This window comes from Centruroides sculpturatus, unplaced genomic scaffold (genome assembly GCF_000671375.1).
Source record: "Centruroides sculpturatus isolate CEXI.00-Female unplaced genomic scaffold, Cexi_2.0 scaffold937, whole genome shotgun sequence".
Lineage (NCBI taxonomy): Eukaryota > Metazoa > Arthropoda > Arachnida > Scorpiones > Buthidae > Centruroides > Centruroides sculpturatus.
This window is the reverse complement of record NW_019385362.1, coordinates 326,564-346,688: the sequence shown is the minus strand read 5'-3', so window position 1 is coordinate 346,688 and position 20,125 is coordinate 326,564. Positions and strand designations below refer to the sequence as shown.

The 20,125-nt window shown below is 34.3% G+C and overlaps 2 protein-coding genes, 1 long non-coding RNA gene and 1 other non-coding gene across 4 annotated transcripts; all 4 read right to left on the bottom strand.

Moving 5' to 3' along the window:
• Positions 1 to 333: 333 nt before the first annotated feature.
• LOC111638121 (78 kDa glucose-regulated protein-like) lies at positions 334 to 2,163 on the bottom strand (the record flags this gene model as incomplete). Its single annotated transcript, XM_023383766.1, has 4 exons — positions 334 to 1,176; positions 1,264 to 1,421; positions 1,762 to 1,999; positions 2,092 to 2,163. Coding segments are annotated over 4 exons (1,038 nt in total), but the record flags the coding sequence as incomplete, so codon positions are not given.
• Positions 2,164 to 2,215: 52 nt separating this feature from the next.
• LOC111638135 lies at positions 2,216 to 8,637 on the bottom strand. The gene is made up of 5 exons (XR_002758798.1): positions 8,543 to 8,637; positions 3,394 to 3,473; positions 3,051 to 3,211; positions 2,882 to 2,951; positions 2,216 to 2,705 (listed from the first exon to the last, which is right to left on the bottom strand). It is a non-coding gene; the product is annotated as an uncharacterized LOC111638135 (long non-coding RNA).
• Positions 3,279 to 3,345, bottom strand: LOC111638136. Its single transcript, XR_002758799.1, has one exon. It is a non-coding gene; the product is annotated as a small nucleolar RNA snR60/Z15/Z230/Z193/J17 (small nucleolar RNA).
• A 3,258-nt stretch (positions 8,638 to 11,895) lies between the features above and the next one.
• LOC111638131 (78 kDa glucose-regulated protein-like) lies at positions 11,896 to 13,913 on the bottom strand. Its single transcript, XM_023383774.1, has 4 exons — positions 13,654 to 13,913; positions 13,324 to 13,561; positions 12,826 to 12,983; positions 11,896 to 12,738 (listed from the first exon to the last, which is right to left on the bottom strand). Exons 1-4 carry the CDS (start codon positions 13,861 to 13,863, stop codon positions 12,169 to 12,171), a joined length of 1,176 nt encoding a protein of 391 aa, XP_023239542.1. The 5' UTR covers positions 13,864 to 13,913; the 3' UTR covers positions 11,896 to 12,168.
• Between the last annotated feature and the right edge of the window lie 6,212 nt (positions 13,914 to 20,125).

Below are 20,125 nucleotides of genomic sequence, written 5' to 3'. Positions count from 1 at the left end.
CTAAAAAACTTTATCTATTAACTTTTAACTTCAAGGGGTGACCAGTCATGAAAGCATTAACACCAGTTTCAAAATTGGGAGTACATCCTCTAATTCAAGTTAGATTAATTAAATACCTATTAATTTTTGTTAAAAATTCTTATTTCACTAGAATTGCCTACAATCACCAAACAAAATTTTTTGAAATGGACTTAAAATTAATGATCCAATATTAACTCTTAAATTTTATTACACTGTATAAATTTATATTATTACAATATTTTACATTGACATTAATAAATACTTTATTAAAGTTTTTCTTAAATCCGTTTAGAGAGAGAGAGAACACAAAACTGAATGAAGTGTATTTACAATTTATTCATTTCAAATGTGATTTTACAAGTCAAAAGACAAAACAGTATAAATATTCAGTGACACTGTTCCCAGTAAGTTATTCAGTCCATTCTGTTCTTTACAGAAATGGCAAAAAATGACAATATGATGATGTATAATGGAGAACCATTAATGTAATGGACAGAAACTAAAATACTATTTCAAATGGAATTATTCATCTGAAGTTGACACGGCCAAATTCTAGATGAAGAAAACTTACTAATATCATCACATTTATAGTTCGTCTTTTACGTCCTCCTCTTCTGGAGGTGCACCGCCACCTGCCCCCGCATATAACTTGGAAATAATGGGCTGGGCGATGTCCTCGACTTCTTTTTTCTGGGCTTTGAATTCTTCCGTGTCTGCTTCTTGATTGGTTTCCAGCCATTTTATTTTTTCTTCAATGACTTCTTCCAATTTTTCTTTATCTTCATTAGAAAGTTTAGCACCCAATTTATCTTTATCACCTATTTGGTTTTTAAGAGAATATACATAGGATTCCAAGTCGTTTCTAGCTTCTACGCGTTCTTTAACCTTCTTGTCGTCGTCGGCAAACTTCTCCGCATCCTTAATCATTCTTTCGATGTCTTCCGGAGTCAACCTATTATGATCGTTAGTGATGGTGATCTTCTCTTTGTTTCCTGTACCTTTGTCTTCTGCTGTTACTTTCAAGATACCATTAACATCAATTTCAAAGGTCACTTCAATTTGAGGAACACCTCTTGGAGCTGGAGGAATTCCAGTCAAGTCAAATTTTCCTAATTGATGATTATCTTTTGTCAATGGACGCTCTCCTTCATACACCTATACAATAAATATAAAAAAAAAAAGTTCAGTTTTAGCCTGCCTTTTCTTTTTTAAAAATTAAAGTTTACTGGCTTTTAAAATTACCTGAATGGTAACAGTATTCTGATTGTCTGAAGCAGTAGAGAAAATCTGGGACTTTTTGGTAGGAATAACAGAGTTTCTTGGAATAAGTTTTGTCATTACTCCACCAACAGTTTCAATACCAAGAGTCAAAGGGTTGACATCCAGCAAAACTAGTTCTCCTAAGTAGAAAGAGTATTTTATTAATTACCTATATCTTTGAGCTTTTCATAAAACATCAAATGAAAAAGATATTGTTTAAATCATTTTATTTAATAGAATTTTAAATTTTTATTCATTTATAGAATTTTATATTGCAAGTAGGATAATAGAATAATTGTCAAAAAATTTCCAGTTTGACATCAAATGTAAAAGATTCATCATTTCACATATTAAAAAATTGTAAAAAGAAAACATGCACCTTAAAATTAAAAGAAAAAAATAATACAAATATACATTGCTAACATTTAGTAATGTATCACAAATGTTTTACAAGAGTTTTAAAAACACCAAGACACTAACCGGTATCTTCTTCTCCACTAAGGACACCAGCTTGAACAGCTGCACCATAAGCAACAGCTTCATCAGGATTTATTCCTCGGGTTGGTTCTTTTCCATTGAAAAATTCTTTTACTAATTGCTGGATCTTGGGAATACGAGTAGATCCACCAACAAGTACAATTTCATGAATATCCTTTTTCTGTAGATCACCATCTTCTAAAACTTTCTGTACAGGTTTCAAGGTTGAACGGAACAAGTCCTAAATAAAAAAGATTTTAATGTTAAAAAACACCAAAAACTTTTTAAAATCAAAAACTTTTCATTATTAAATAATTTTAAAAAACTTCTTACCATATTTAATTCTTCAAATTTAGCTTTTGTGAGAGTTTCACCGAAATCTTCACCCTCNACGACGTACCCTGTGTACCAAATTTCACCTCTTTAGGTTCAGCAGTTTGCTCTGGACGATGACGAATCAGTCAGTCAGGACAAGCAATTTTATATATTTAGATTCAGCAAGTTTTTTGTAATTTATACTAAATATTTAATTCTTACACAAACTTCCTGAACTTAAAATCGGGAACAATGTAGGACAGGTTAAGTAAATTTTGTTTTCTGTTCAAGGTAATGTCCATAACCAGGAAGTTAACATTATTGGTACTAATAGTTTCTAGAGTTAAACCAAATATTTATTGCTGTTCATCTTCCTGAAAACTTAATTTTGTTTGATGAATACTAATTCTTTAAAAAATTCTTGTTCACAAAATGCTCAGAAATTATAATGGACTTTTGTTCATGTATGTAACTCAACATTAGTTACAGACTAATTAGTTCATAAAATTTCTGTCTCATGAGGGAAAAAATATTCTAGAAATTAAGTTTAGTATTTCCACTATTTGAAAACTTAAAAATGCTTACATTCAAAATAAAAGGTTCTGTATAAATACCTTCTTTGCTTCACCAACCTGAAATAAAAGTAAATCAAAACAGAATACAAGAAAGAAACGCTATTAAATATTAAACTTAAAAATGGTTTAATTATCATAAAAGGTTTCTAAATCATACACTCATTAGTAGCAAATACTCCCTTTTATTTAATCATTTAATACAAAATTTCACTAGACAGAAGAAATGTACCTACCCATTATTGATAATGTTGATAGTAACAATTTTTCTGTCTTGCTTCCTCTACACTTGACCCCACGACTAAACTGCAAATATGACATACAAAATTTATTTAAAATATATAGACTAGGACATCACAATAGAACAGACACAGGCAGAGCCAGAAAGAAAAGCTATCTGTGCACCTGTTAGGTATTAGAAGAGGTGAACTAGATTGCTAGGTGGTCAGGAAAACTGAAATCGACATGCATACTGTGGCACTAACCAGGAGCTTGGGAGAACAATGAAAGTCTTCGAAATTCATTACTGACAAGCTTGGAGCATAAATGATAACAGTTGTATTTATCTAGAATAAAAGATTTCTTTTAAGGAACTTATTAAAAAAGGAGTGTGTATATAAAATTTTTTATTTTTCAGATAGGGGCAAAAGACTCAAATTTTAAATCATTACAATCAGCTGAACTATGAAATCATCACTTTATGTAAAATTTAAAATTGATTTTATTAATTTTTATCAAGATTAATTACCTTAAAAATATGAAAAGCAGACCCGGCTTAATATTTATTTCTAATTAGGACTGCAGAACTAAAAGACATGGTCTTGCATTCTGAAATATTTAAAAATAAATGTTAATGGTAGAATTGTGTAATGAATAGCAAATTAGATATTCCATTCAGAAAAATCTTTAAATTCTTATAATCATTAAATTCAAAGCAGCTGATTTCAGTATATAGTTATAGTTAAATCATTAATATCTTATTTACCGTACTTTCTGGCGTATAAGACAACCTCTGACTTTTACAGTTAAAATATAGTTTGGGATATACTCGCCATATAAGACTATCCCGGCCTGCCCTTTTATCTTATTACCATACCTTCTCTGCCTATCAGATCTTGCACATGTACCGCTTCACTGCAGTCCTCAGGTGCAAGATCAGAGAAAGAGGTACGTTAATAGAATACATACAAGGGCGGGACAGATGGGTGAAAGATGCATGTTTTCTGGGCACGGCACCACTCTCTATCCATACACCGGGCGTCCTGGCCAACTCCAGCACCTGCCCTATATGATGACCTCCTGACGTTTGAGATTTTCCTGGGTTAAAAAGTCATCTTATATGCCGGAAAATATGGTAAATTAAGGTTTTATAGGAAAATAGGCTGTTGCATATATTGCACCTACATAAAAAATATTGACTTTTGTCACTTTTCTCAAATTTCATTTCCTCTGCTAATTGTATTCTAAATATACCAGTCTTCAATCAGAAGTCAAAACTTAAGATTCAAACACTTTTTACAAGAGAAGGCTACTGTCATGAGCAACTAAAATAAGCAGTCACATTTCAGTCAAGCATTTTTTTTTAAATCAGTTCTTTATCCAAGACTTCAGCCAGCACTGACCAGTGAAGGCATCACAAAGTTCTGTAGTGATCACAAAATACAAGATGCAAGTCAGCCAAGGAGACAAATCCACATCCAACAGTGCTGTAGATTATGCAATCAGGACAGACTGTCACATAGTTTTGGACATGTATGAACCATCATTGTGCAATGTTTGCCATTTTTTCCTGTAGCCAAAAACGATTACCACACAGTGAACCTGTTATGAACACATTTGTTAACACTGCCATCATTGTGTTCACAATATTCTACAAAGGATTCTAAAGTTAATCAAAATCACCATTGATTGCAGGCCTAGATTCCTGCTTTCTTTATTCTCTCTTGCTCATTAACATATGCTGCTGCAGCACCTCTGAATGGAAACTTTTTGATCATGCCATATTTGTCAAAACTATTCTTTATTAGAACTTTAAGCCTCCCTTTTTAAAAATACAATTAGAGTACATGTGATAAGTTCAAAATTTCATTGATTAAAATTCCATACTGTTGTGTAGACAGATAACGTGGGCCGTATTCAGTAACACAGAATTCTTGCTAAGTCTAGTTATGCTGCGATGTTGAACTTGTTTCTAAGAGCCACCACAAACTACAGGATTCAGGAGCTAGCGTACACTTAGTTGTGCTCCCAAGCCATGCCTTTTTTCCCACGAGGCTATTAGCCATTTTTGCTAGTTAAGCTGCGTGGGGAATAAGCAGCTGCAAACTACACATTTGCTCGCATAACATAATCCACATGACGTGGATTCCACAGATGTGGATTGGTTATAGAACAAGATTTTATTATAACCTATACTTGTAATCAGTCAGTTTTCATTCTGAACTTTGAAACAGCACAGGAAAAACATGTTTACTAGTTAAGCCTTAACTAGCCGAAAACAATCTATATATTACTATTTACATACAACGTTTATACTATTTTCTTTTCAATACTGAATGTATTAATCATGATTTATGTACATCGATAAGCACACTGGTCTTCCAAAAGTTAGCAGCTCGAAGACACCAAACTTCAGGCACGGATACCATTTGCCATAAACATTAAATTTTTCCTCTTCCATACATAACCAATAAAATTTCGCTTTTTACCACGAGAAAATATATTTGATAAGTAATAATTAAAGTTTTTCGTGCATTTATATACCAAGTAGCCAAATTGGAAAATCCTGTCAAATAAAAACTTATCTTTTGCAAAAACTTCAAAGGGAAAGTTTTTAACCGATTACCTTTGGTGTAGTTGGTGTTTCGTCACTTTTTTGCCAATATTTTATTCGCGTTTTTCATGAACTATAGAGGGCACTGTATTTTTACAAAATGGTTACTCTATCTGGGTCGTTTGTTAATCGTCAATGTAAAATGAATTATATATTACTATCTGATATAATGAAATATGCTACTTGTAGCAGTTCATCGAAAAATTTTATAGAAGGAGAACAAGTATTACTAGCAGGACATGTCATTTTATGTGGTATTATCGAGAAAAACAAGCAAGATCATTCTGTACATTTTTGTGCCCTTTGTCTGCAAATATCAGCATTGACTTCTATCCCACACAAAATTACTTGAATTTTAAAGTTTATCGACATATATAAAATTGAATAGAATTACATTTTATTGAAGATAATCCTATAGTATAGGTTAAAAACGAATACAAATACTAAATTACTTTATACTTTATGCAATCTTTTTCAGTTTGATTTTTTAATACTATCGAATTACAATAATCTAAACATATTTATAAAAACATGATAGCATACATGACAAAATATAATCTTCAGGCGTAAAATGTTTCGAACATACTACCATATACTTCGTAACTTTTTTGCCAATTCTTAGCAGTCGAATCCACTCTTTCCGTCGGTTACATTTCTGAGATTCTCCAAATTCTGATTTACGAAAAATCATCTGTTTTTCATGTGGGAATACATGAAAACTTATATCGGGATCGCGTATGGCTTTGAAATTACAATTTGGAACACAACAGAAAGCTTTACTTTTACTATTCATCTCTACTGTTGACAATATACGAATAACATTCAAACAACCCAGATAGAGTAGTTCTGTTTTTAAACACCAGAGGGCGAGCATCCGGTGAAAAACGCGAATACAATAAGAACCGTTTTGTCGAGATCCCCGGTTATTACGATCAACAGCAAGGGCCCCATTCAAATTAGTAAACATTTTAGTCTAAATATTATGATCGATCAGTAATTTTTCCCTGGTTGTTATGTATACATTAATACAAAAAGCATAGCAATCGGTAAAAAATCTGGCACTTGTACAGATTAACGGGTACGGCTATTTGAGAGGTTTACTTCCATAAAATTAACTAAATCTAGACTAATTTCACTCGAATATTTCCAAAACACGTATAATTTGTTGAAATGATCGATATAAAATATGCTATGAACAAAAAATTGTCGGAATACTTATCGAGTGTACCCGTTCGAAGACGCCATTGCTTAAGCTTGTTTTCGTCGCGGAACGGCACATCCTTCGTACGCGTCCGTTTCCAATGTGTCGGTGCTATTCGGTCACGTGACTACTCATCTCTGACGTGTTCCTGATAACTTATTCTTTTTGCGAAGAATTCACTGAACTTTAGAGACATCACGTGATAGATTACAATAAAAAATCTATAGTATATTATGATTAAAAACGACTTATTATTATTATTGACTATATGAAGCAGCAAAGGAAAAACCACTCGCTAACGACAACAATTCTATCATGATATATATTATAATGATGATAAATATTAATCAGATGCAACATAAGATGTCTAATGTCGATGTAAATAAATATTATACAATTTTGTTTACGACATGAGAGATTAGACCATTGAAAAGTAGAACAGAATTATTAGTTATTTATCGCATTATCATACGTTATTATATGTTGATTTTAATCCATATTTAGAATGGAATGAAGTTTTAATATTTCTGTTAATGATGTCTCTAAAGTTCAGTGAATTCTTCGCAAAAAGAATAAGTTATCAGGAACACGTCAGAGATGAGTAGTCACGTGACCGAATAGCACCGACACATTGGAAGCGGACGCGTACGAAGGATGTGCCGTTCCGCGACGAAAACAAGCTTAAGCAATGGCGTCTTCGAACGGGTACACTCGATAAGTATTCCGACAATTTTTTGTTCATAGCATATTTTATATCGATCATTTCAACAAATTATACGTGTTTTGGAAATATTCGAGTGAAATTAGTCTAGATTTAGTTAATTTTATGGAAGTAAACCTCTCAAATAGCCGTACCCGTTAATCTGTACAAGTGCCAAAAATCTCCCCCAAAGAATTTTACATTTTTGTACTTGGGACCTTGAAATCTCAAGTACATATTACGGGGCATTAAAGCTTGGCAGCAAGGAGTTGGACAAAAAGGAGTATTTAAGACTATCAGCACCTAAGAACTATCAGCATCTAAGAAATAGTTCTAGCTACATATGCATAGTAGTATTTAAGACGACAAAAGTCGGTCGGCTCGGTGCCCGATCCACCACCGCCACAGAGGGCTCAAATATATAATTATCTAGGTGCATACCTAACAGTCACCTTAGCTAATTTAAAACATTTTATAAAATTAACGTCTGTTTAGCAAAGTACAAGAGCGGATAATCTTCATCTCTTCTAAGTTAAATGCTACCATCATTTCGACACCATATTTGACAAAGGAAGCTCCCCGAAGAGAATATCAATAATTGTCTTTTAATGTTTAATCACATTTTCACTTTTTGCTATTGTCAACGATTATTAATTCTCTTAATGCAGGTAAGCAGAAATATCTTCAGGATAAGTTGTCGCTCTGGCATCGTCCCTAAAATGGCATCGAAATATGGATTACGTGCTAAAAATCCACCTCGTTAGTTATAAAAACCATAATTTCTTTTAACCCGCATATCGTCGAACTCGCAAACTACACACACACAGTTAGATAAAAATTAAGAAATAAAATTTATATCGGTCGTCCCGAAGGATTTCAAAAGTAACAATTTTAATCCCCAAAAAATGCCTAATTCTGTACACAGGCACGTGAAATTAAGTTTAAAACGGATAATTTTATGAGAATGGAAGGCTAAACCAAAATCTCTGTAAAGAGCGCCTACCACGTGGTTTTGAATTCAAAACGGCAATTTTAAATCCAAAATCATCCGCATTTCTGAAACAGCTATTCGATTAATAAATTTATATTATAATACATAATCCTTCATCTATACATTTTACGAAAATTATTTTGATAACGGACAATTTAAATATAATTTATACCTTCAACAACGACCGGCTCCGAAGACGACAAAGAAAAGTTGCCACAATCGCGCTTTTTTTCCTTTTATATACCCGAAAGCTATACTCTCGCTACCAAAACTTACTGGTTGAAATTTTGTGAAGAAATTTTTTTTTATTTACAAAATAAACTAAATAAAACTTGTATATATAAATTGTTTACAAAATTAAAAGTGTAAAATTTCTTTAATTTTTTCCGATATTTTCTAGGTCGCCGGTAGACGTTAAGTCGTTGAAATTAGTGACGAGCGATCCGGTGATTTTTCGATTTGGCGGTCATCTCCGACCCTTATTTTTTATCGCCGCGATTTTTTCGGAGATGGCGATTACGATTTCTCTGCCACCTTGCCCATCGGAATCAAAGTTTTGCCTGCGATGCGTGATCTATATTTTGCCAATCGTAAGTCCAGGGCCCGACTATCCTCGGGTCTCGTACAAGCTCTCTAAGATCCCGTTTATGGAACTAGTGGATTTTACTGGCTCGTTATAGCTTCGCGGACTTCAGACAAATTTGAATTAGAGGCCCCGCGTGCAGTGTTGACTTCAAATATTATTTTTCGGAAAAAACTTTTGGGGAATCTCCGGTATCTTCGTTTCTTTTTTAACGCCGCCTCTGACTCGTTGATCGCCGTTAAGAAATCGTCGATGACTCCGGTGCATAATTTTAATGTAGATCACGTGTCATAGATGAAACTGTGAATCCGATTAGCTACGGTGTGGCGAAATCGTGATTAAAAACGAACGGTCTCGGATGATTGCCATATCGGAAAATCACTGGATCGCTCATCACTATGGCCGACCATCATAGATTAGGGTTAAAAATGCTACGTCTATGATAAATTATAAATAATATGTCGACAGAATTGGAACTCGCACTTTCACAATAGTAGACAAATACCTTAAGGCTGATTGTACTCTTCTTTTATGCACGTGATCGCCAGCATGTGACATTAAAAATTGAAAAGGATTTTCTCATTAATAATGCTTTTTCCAAAAGCTATCGTAAACGGAAGTAGATAGGATTCTAACCCCCCCCCCAAAAGGCTCTATTTAGTTCCTTTAATGTACGGTTAAGAATTTTTAAAATCGAATTCGTTAATTTTCTACTACTTTAAAAATCTCGTGTAATACACAAAATCGAAAGTTTCGGCTCTCTAAATTCTGTCACCCGAGGCTGTTTCTTCTTTGCCTCACCTGTCGGCACAGCTTTGGTCAAAACGGTCCGAATGGATGATAATTCGGGGAAATGGTCATCTCGTTTTCCTCCGTGCGGCATTTTTTCAAATTCCGTCAGCGGTTCGCAATGTCTTTGACTGCACGCCTTACGTTCGAAAACTTTCAAATGGGTAGGCTACACTGAACCTTCTTACGGGATATTGGGATAGCGATTTTAAGGTACACTGGTGAAATTACTTGCCTATCTCAGACAACTGTACAGAATGCAGTATTTTATATTAGTTGCCCTTTTGCTATTCAACATATCTTGATCGCTGGCGAAATGCTGACTTTTTCTTGTCAGCGGCCCCGTCGATGTTTTTTCTAAATCTGGAGCTTTAGATGTCGAAAGAGTATTGTTATTATTGGTAATAAAATTTTTTCTAAATTCAACAGGATTTTTTTATTTTTTGAGGTTTTATTTTTTAGATTTTCTGCTCAGAGCACTAAAAGGCCAAAATTCAACATGATGTAGGGGAACCCGGGACGAAATGGAAAGACGATTTAAATATGAGAGGTGAGGGAATTGGTTTGCTCCGTCCTATACTCAGACTGCGACAACGCGTCAGTGTGAATACTCGGTTACCGAGATTCTCTTTGTCGTTGACCAATAAAACCTTGCGTCGTGATTTTTTGATGAAATTCATTGTTTTAATGTTGATACACTTGTAAAGTATATGGTGTATTTTATAATTTAACCAAATTTATATAGTCTAGTTTATTAAAGATCTATTTGTATTTTTAGAATGAAATAACGCAAAAAGCAATCAAACTTTTTTCTCTACTTCATTTTTTAGAAGCACGTGCTTTGGGGCGCAATGTTTTTTTCCTTTACGGGAACCGTCCAAAGTCTAGTAAAAAAGAACAAGGAGGAGACGATTACTCGAAAGATGATGATGATACGACTTGCCTTTACTGCACCAAGGCTTACTAATAGTCGATTGACGGTTGGTGTTCATGTGTCACGTGCAAAAAATGGGCTGTTATGTCTTGTGCGGGTTTCGACAGCGACGATGACGATTCCGTGCTGGTTTGAGTTTTGTAAGCAACAAGACTAATGCTCAAATATTAGAAAAGAAATATTAATCTCATACCCCATTCTGCCCAGAGTGCGGGGCGGAACGGGATGTGGGCAAGTTTTTTTTAATGATTTATCTAATTTAAATAATTGTGCCAAATATAATAAAGGATATAATGTAATATTTTTGTTATTTCTCTTTTATTGTTGACAATTTTATCTTCGTTAGCTATCCCATTCCGCCCCGGGTTCACCTAAACCAGTGTTTCTCAACCTCTAACGAATCGTCGCCCCCTTCGCTTCAAAATTCCGATGCGGAGGGCCAAGGCTAACGCCAAATTCGTACTGCATTGAACAGACTAGTGACTAGTATAATGTTATTTTATTATTGTACGATATAAGAATAATTAGATATTTTATTCGTTAACATAATGTTATACTATATCACCCAGAAAATTGTTCTTCGTCCCCCAAAATATAAATTGTTACTAATCGCCCCCCTCAACATGGAAAAACGCCCACACGGGGGCGATATCGCCCCGTTGAGTAACACTGCTCTAAACGTTTTATATGATTCCTTAAATTTGATGTTTAGTACATTTTCTTTTTACATAAAATACATTTCGCAAGTTGCCACTCTCATCAACTCTGAAATACTGTACTCTCGAGTATTAATTTTTAAACAGATTCCGCGGACGAATAAAGGAATGCACAAATAAAGAATGCATTCTTCGTTTATAACTGCAGATAATGTATTGTGCTAAAAATGCTAAAAAACTTTATCTATTAACTTTTAACTTCAAGGGGTGACCAGTCATGAAAGCATTAACACCAGTTTCAAAATTGGGAGTACATCCTCTAATTCAAGTTAGATTAATTAAATACCTATTAATTTTTGTTAAAAATTCTTATTTCACTAGAATTGCCTACAATCACCAAACAAAATTTTTTGAAATGGACTTAAAATTAATGATCCAATATTAACTCTTAAATTTTATTACACTGTATAAATTTATATTATTACAATATTTTACATTGACATTAATAAATACTTTATTAAAGTTTTTCTTAAATCCGTTTAGAGAGAGAGAGAACACAAAACTGAATGAAGTGTATTTACAATTTATTCATTTCAAATGTGATTTTACAAGTCAAAAGACAAAACAGTATAAATATTCAGTGACACTGTTCCCAGTAAGTTATTCAGTCCATTCTGTTCTTTACAGAAATGGCAAAAAATGACAATATGATGATGTATAATGGAGAACCATTAATGTAATGGACAGAAACTAAAATACTATTTCAAATGGAATTATTCATCTGAAGTTGACACGGCCAAATTCTAGATGAAGAAAACTTACTAATATCATCACATTTATAGTTCGTCTTTTACGTCCTCCTCTTCTGGAGGTGCACCGCCACCTGCCCCCGCATATAACTTGGAAATAATGGGCTGGGCGATGTCCTCGACTTCTTTTTTCTGGGCTTTGAATTCTTCCGTGTCTGCTTCTTGATTGGTTTCCAGCCATTTTATTTTTTCTTCAATGACTTCTTCCAATTTTTCTTTATCTTCATTAGAAAGTTTAGCACCCAATTTATCTTTATCACCTATTTGGTTTTTAAGAGAATATACATAGGATTCCAAGTCGTTTCTAGCTTCTACGCGTTCTTTAACCTTCTTGTCGTCGTCGGCAAACTTCTCCGCATCCTTAATCATTCTTTCGATGTCTTCCGGAGTCAACCTATTATGATCGTTAGTGATGGTGATCTTCTCTTTGTTTCCTGTACCTTTGTCTTCTGCTGTTACTTTCAAGATACCATTAACATCAATTTCAAAGGTCACTTCAATTTGAGGAACACCTCTTGGAGCTGGAGGAATTCCAGTCAAGTCAAATTTTCCTAATTGATGATTATCTTTTGTCAATGGACGCTCTCCTTCATACACCTATACAATAAATATAAAAAAAAAAAGTTCAGTTTTAGCCTGCCTTTTCTTTTTTAAAAATTAAAGTTTACTGGCTTTTAAAATTACCTGAATGGTAACAGTATTCTGATTGTCTGAAGCAGTAGAGAAAATCTGGGACTTTTTGGTAGGAATAACAGAGTTTCTTGGAATAAGTTTTGTCATTACTCCACCAACAGTTTCAATACCAAGAGTCAAAGGGTTGACATCCAGCAAAACTAGTTCTCCTAAGTAGAAAGAGTATTTTATTAATTACCTATATCTTTGAGCTTTTCATAAAACATCAAATGAAAAAGATATTGTTTAAATCATTTTATTTAATAGAATTTTAAATTTTTATTCATTTATAGAATTTTATATTGCAAGTAGGATAATAGAATAATTGTCAAAAAATTTCCAGTTTGACATCAAATGTAAAAGATTCATCATTTCACATATTAAAAAATTGTAAAAAGAAAACATGCACCTTAAAATTAAAAGAAAAAAATAATACAAATATACATTGCTAACATTTAGTAATGTATCACAAATGTTTTACAAGAGTTTTAAAAACACCAAGACACTAACCGGTATCTTCTTCTCCACTAAGGACACCAGCTTGAACAGCTGCACCATAAGCAACAGCTTCATCAGGATTTATTCCTCGGGTTGGTTCTTTTCCATTGAAAAATTCTTTTACTAATTGCTGGATCTTGGGAATACGAGTAGATCCACCAACAAGTACAATTTCATGAATATCCTTTTTCTGTAGATCACCATCTTCTAAAACTTTCTGTACAGGTTTCAAGGTTGAACGGAACAAGTCCTAAATAAAAAAGATTTTAATGTTAAAAAACACCAAAAACTTTTTAAAATCAAAAACTTTTCATTATTAAATAATTTTAAAAAACTTCTTACCATATTTAATTCTTCAAATTTAGCTCTTGTGAGAGTTTCACTGAAATCTTCACCCTCGTACATTGATTCAATTTCAATACGAGCCTGATGAGCACTCGACAAAGTTCTCTTGGCCTTTTCTACTTCACGACGAAGTTTCTGAACAGCACGATTATCATTTCTGATATCTTTTCCAGTCTTCTTTTTGTACAACTTAATAAAATGCTCCATTACTCTCTGATCAAAATCTTCACCTCCTGCACATAAATTGCAAACAGACATTAAAATTTAATATAGTCTGATATTATAATGAAATTAATAATAATAGCAATTACTGAAATTTAGTTTTGGTGCTAATACTATAAATACTGAAATATTGAATTAAACTAATATAGTTCCATATATACATACATACATAAAAAACCTCAAAACCTAATAAATATATATAATAATTATAATAATATAGTGCCACTTATTTAGTTTACATTATAAGAAAAATTATACCCACAAATAAAAATTTGTATTATTAAAAAATTGTTTTTTTATAAAATAAAATGTGCTAACAAGATTTGTTTATAAAATGTTAATTTTTATTCTAAAAAAGTCAATTCCTAAATTCCCTTATTTATAAAAATTATCAGAAAAATTAAATGAATACAGTAGAGCATCGTTTATCCGAATCAATTGGGAACTGGGGTTGTTCGGATAACTTATTTTTCGGATAACCAATTATGTACAAAAAAAATATATTAACCTATCCCATGTTGAAATTTTTCTCCGTTGTGTGTTGCGCTGAATTTTCATCAACGTTAAGCCTAATGTAAACTTTTTAAAATAATAATTGTGGCTATTGTACCGTTAAAAATTATTTCTTTATTTTGTACAAACAAAATAAATATATTGAAAAACATAAAAACAAAAATATACTTTAGAAGTTAATCTAGTATCAAAAATGTACAATTCAGCATGACACACAGTCCTGAGAAAAACACCACACAAAAAGTGCCAGTGGTGCCAGCTAAAAACACACACCAACAAAAAAATATTGGAGTAGCCCAAGATATAGCCAAAGATTGCAGCACCACTGCACTAGCAAAAATTTAAATTTGCCGACTGGAATTCTTTCGGATAACCGACTTTTGGATAAACAATGCTCTACTGTAATAATTTTCTATGAATTTTCATTGAATTTATAATTAACATACATATTGAAGTTTATTAAAAATAAAATTGCTACCAATGTAATTAAGATATGATTATAAAAATAAATTATGTGAATGGAAAAAATGCCATAAAATATTCTGCATAGAAATCTAAATATATAATATTATAAGGACCTTGAATAAGTTCTCGCTGTTTTTTTGTGAAAATTAACACTTTATTTTAAAAAAGTTGTAATAAACACGTTACTGAAAGTATTGTCCATCACTAGCCACTACTTTCTCCCATCGTTCTGGCAGCATTTGAATTCCATGTCGGAAAAACGACACGTCTTTTGAGGCTATCCAAGAATCAACCCATTTTTTGGCATCTTCGTAAGAACGAAAGTGCTGCTCAGCAAGGCCATGTGCCATCGATCGGAACAAGTGATAATCGGAAGGGGCGATGTCTGGTGAATACAAGGTCTGTTCAAAAAGTATCGGACCTTTGGTCGGCAAAAATAAATTTATTGACTTTGAGGAACAAAACCCTAATCCCCTTCAAAGTAGTCTCCTTGGTAATGTATACACTTCCCCCAGCGTTTCTGCCATTGCTGGAAACACTGCTGGAACGCATCTTTTGGAATGGTTATCAGCTGGTCCGTCGCATTTCGCACGATGTCTTCTCTCGACTAAATTTGGGTTCCTTTTAGCGGCATTTTCAGCTTGAGAAATAGCCAAAGGTCACACGGAGCCACGTGGAGAGAATACGGAGCGTGACAAACCACAGGAGTATTGTGTTTGGCGACGAAAGCCCGAATCAGATGCGCAGAATGGGCGGATGCGTTATCACGATGGAGCTGTTAAGTTTTGATTGACCACAGATCCCATCGTTTGCATCGCACTGTATCGGAAAGACGACGAAGGACCTCCTGGTAGTACTCCTTTGNCTTATTTTTCCATGAAGAATTCACATTTACTATTGAACAAAAAAATTCCCAAGTCGAACTTAGACGAGAGTGACGTATATCCGGTCATGTTGAACAGAACTTAACTAAAACCGAAGTGAACTTACAAAGTTCCGTTGGAGTGGACTTCCCACTCTTGCTTCAACTTAACCTTTTTATAGCGTCTACATCGGGCTCGATGACCAATTACTGCTTACTGAACCATAACACTATGCAAATGTGATGTGGCGTGATTCCCAGCTGAACAATTAGTGATCACCAGCCATAACATTATGCAAATCTGTGATTCCAAGCCATAGTCTTATGCAAATCATGCCGTATGGCGTGTTGTCTGCTGACCAATCAGTGGCTGTACTTTCAAAAAGCCAACGGCCACTTTCAACCTGCTGTCGATGACCATTAGGAGTAAAAAAAAAAACCTTTACTAGGTCTTACTTTCGGGGGAGGCCTTATATTTAGCAATTCAGCAAAACCTCTGCTAGGTCTTATTTTCGGGGAAACATGGTATGTATGTGAACAAGCGTTTTCGCTTATGAATTTAAACAAGTGCAAAACACGGAACAGGTTAACCAATGAGAATTTGGAAAATCTGCTGGTTGTTTCAACATCTGCCATTACGCTAGACATCAAGAAGATTGCCGCTAGCATCCAATCTCAGCCATCGCATTAATCACTTGGAGGTCCAGCCCCCAATCAGTAAACTTAATCCTAATTTGGCCCTTCTTCAGTAAAGGTTGTGCATCCCTGTATTCGGTATAAGTCCAAACACTAGGAACAGATTAAGGTCGTATACCGAGGTTCCACTGTATTAAAATATAAAATTTTTATAAGCTAACGTAAATATATTTCAATTATAGAATAAGTTAATATTTTCTGCTAGAACGTCACAATTACTCTCAATAATACACGCGTAATAATTTTCAGCAAGAATCCAGTTTGTTTCATTGTTTTCGTTAACGGAATTTCTGTTTAATCATAAAGATCGAAAATATGAAACCAGAAAGAGGAAACAAAAATAAAAATACAAGGGACGGAAAATCAATTAGAACTAATAAGAAAAAAAATAAAATCTGGAAGACAAAGTCGGAACAGAAATTGCCGTTCTCGTTTGTTGAGAAGTGTTAATTATTGTACATTTATATTGTTAATTGTTGTACATTTATATCTGGCAACACTTAAAAAGTTGTTAGTCGTCAGAGTTTCATCTGGTTGAAAAGGTGTAAATAAGTTCTGTTAGTTATTAAAGTTAAGTATTAAAAGAATAAAACAAAAGAAAAGGTAATGCTTTATTTTTTGTCTTAACAAGAAGAGCTTCAACAAAGCTCCTCCTGAGAAACATCAGAAAAGAAATAAAATTTCCGAAGAGGCCAATGTCTTCCTTCCTATATTTTTACGTTGAAAATCTTCCTAAACTCAGAGGAATAAGAACACCGGAAGCCGCAAAAATCGCTGGACAAAAATGGAACTCTCTAGAGCGAGAAATTAAAAAAAAATATGAAAATAAATCAAAGATCGATAGAGAGAGATATTGGAGTGAGAAGCGGTCTCTTCCAGCTTCCATGATCAGTCCATCAAAATATTTAAAACGTCAATCCAAGATACATCTTCCAAAGAAAAGTCCCTCCTCTTTCAATTATTATTACAAAGATATTCACGCAAACGAAAGAAAAGAAAATCCTCAATGTAAAACATCTGAAATCGCCAAACGAATAGGAAAGAAACGGAATCGTTAATTCTTGAGCCATCAGAATATATATCCACATCAGCATAGTTATTGCTTTCAAAAGTGTAATTTAAGGGAATACCGGGAAGAGAGGTGTCACAGTAAGGAGAGTTCCATTCAATGTTATTGTGTAATATCGTTCTAGAGTATGTCATAATATTTTCACCCCATTTGGCTTGTTGCAATTTCTCTTTCATCATAATTGTTAGGTCTATTGGTAGTTTTTTTGCAATAACTTGTAAGGATTGATTGCTTGCAGTTCGAAATGCCTTGGTTATGAGTAGAAGAGCACGTCTTTGCGATGAGACTAGTTTCCTTTTAGTATGTATCTTATGAGTGGCCCATCCCCAAGTTCCACATGCATATGTAATGATAGGAATATATATACTGTCATAAATAATGGACATTGCATCTGCAGATAGTCCCCAGTCTCTTCTGGCTACTTGTGCAAAAGCTTGAAGTATAAATCCTGTACGGTTAGAGATATATTCCACGTGTTTATCCCACGAGAGTCGGAAGTCAAGTATAACACCCAGGTATTTAAGAGTTTTTTCAACTTTGATTGTGTTGTTATTCATTTTAAGGTGTGGTGGTCTGAGGTAAAGGTTGTGTTTACCTGGTTTGTTGAAAACAATACCTCTAGTCTTTAGAGGATTGAAGTTAAGTTTGTGTTTATTTCCCCATGTGTAAATCTGTTGTAACAGGTAGTTGCCTTTGTACTCAAGGTCAGACCTTGATCGACCTCCTAGCAGCATTATGACGTTGTCAGCATAAGCAAAGGAATCTGTTTGTCCGAGGGTTTCTTTAAGGAAGGCATCGAAAGTGATATTCCAAAGCAGGGGTCCACAGACAGACCCCTGCGGGCAACCTCTTGTAATGATTTTATTCATCTGATGTTGTCCATACAGTATAGTTGCAGTACGTTCATTTAAATAATCCTGAAGTAGTTGTAGGATGTTAGGAGGACATTTTAACTTTCGCAGTTGATGTGTAATAAATGGCCACCAAGCAGAGTCAAATGCTTTAGATATGTCTAAGCTCACTCCAAGAACATATTTGTTGTCATCAAGTAAATGGTTAACTGTGTTAACCATAGATTCAATTGCGTCCTCGGCCGATCATTGTGGCCGAAAGCCGTATTGTTTATTGCTTAGGCATTTATTATGCTCAACATGCCAGTTGAGCCTGTTGGTCATCAACCGTTCGAGTATCTTACCCAATACGGGTAGAAGGGAAATTGGTCGCGCATCACTTGAAGAGCCTGGTTTTGGGACAGGAACAATTCGTGCGTGTTTCCATGCACGAGGAAAAATTGCATGGTGTAGACAGGCATTATATAAATTAAATAAATGTTGCGGAATTAAAGCCCACAGATTAAGTGCAATTTCATTAGTAATTTCGTCAGGGTCCGGAGCTTTGCATTTTTTGAGATAACAGAAGGCCTGTTGAATTTCCTCACATTTGAATTGTGGAATGTCTATTGTATCATCTAAATCGCTAAATTCAGCACGAATAGAACGTTGCCAGTCTGTGTCACCCTCTGGATCGTCATCAGGACAGAAGGCATCCAGTTGGGCTGTTAACGTTTGGATAAGAGTAGGTGGGTTAGAGTCTTCAGTACTTAGGTCTGTTATAATTTTTGTTTTTCGCAGTTTATTGCTGCACATTTTTGTCGTGAATCCCCATGGGTTCTTAGATGTATTAGTACAAAATTCACGTTTTCTTAGGTTTTATTGCTTCTTTGTAGTGTTTTTGACTACAGAGATAGGCCTCTTTATGTGCAGTTCGTGCAACATTATCCCTGCATCTCTGATATGTCTTCCTGAGTTTTCTTGCTTTTTTACGGAGATTGTCTAATTCGGATGTCCACCATGGAACACTTTTCCTGTTCTGTGTCTTTTTGGGTATAAAGAGTCTGCACGCGTTGGAGATTGTTTCAATATTGTAATCAATTTGTTTCCTTACGTACGAGGAATTCTCTGAATAAATGTTGATAAGGTTACTCTCAAGGTATTCTGACATCTCTCTCCAATTAGCATGATTTAGGGCATATTTCAGGCGTGGGGAAAATGCAGGTAACAGGTCTTCCTCNTTGTTTCAATATTGTAATCAATTTGTTTCCTTACGTACGAGGAATTCTCTGAATAAATGTTGATAAGGTTACTCTCAAGGTATTCTGACATCTCTCTCCAATTAGCATGATTTAGGGCATATTTCAGGCGTGGGGAAAATGCAGGTAACAGGTCTTCCTCAGTACAGGTAATATCGAAAGCAATCATTGCATATTCAGTTAAGCTATCTTCAGACAGTACTCTCCAATTATCTATTCTGGTGTAAAGGCTGTTACTACAGATGGCAACGTCTATCCAACTGTCGCCTCTGTAAGAGGTAAAGGTCGGTGGAGAGAAAGGGTTATTAAGAATAAGAAGATTAGTGCTCTCGACTGCGCCAGAAAATCGATTGGCGCCCGCGAAAATTCAAAAATACAAGGTCTGTTCAAAAAGTATCGGACCTTTGGTCGGCAAAAATAAATTTATTGACTTTGAGGAACAAAACCCTAATCCCCTTCAAAGTAGTCTCCTTGGTAATGTATACACTTCTCCCAGCGTTTCTGCCATTGCTGGAAACACTGCTGGAACGCATCTTTTGGAATGGTTATCAGC

Bases quoted from the DNA above. Each gene is read 5' to 3' on its own strand.
- LOC111638131 (XM_023383774.1), bottom strand. From the start codon at position 13,863: ATGGAGCATTTTATTAAGTTGTACAAAAAGAAGACTGGAAAAGATATC. The intron at 13,562-13,653 runs GTAAGAAGTTTT...TTTTTTATTTAG, and splicing joins AATTTGAAGAATTAAATATG to GACTTGTTCCGTTCAACCTT. The intron at 12,739-12,825 runs GTAATTTTAAAA...TTTATTGTATAG, and splicing joins AGAATACTGTTACCATTCAG to GTGTATGAAGGAGAGCGTCC.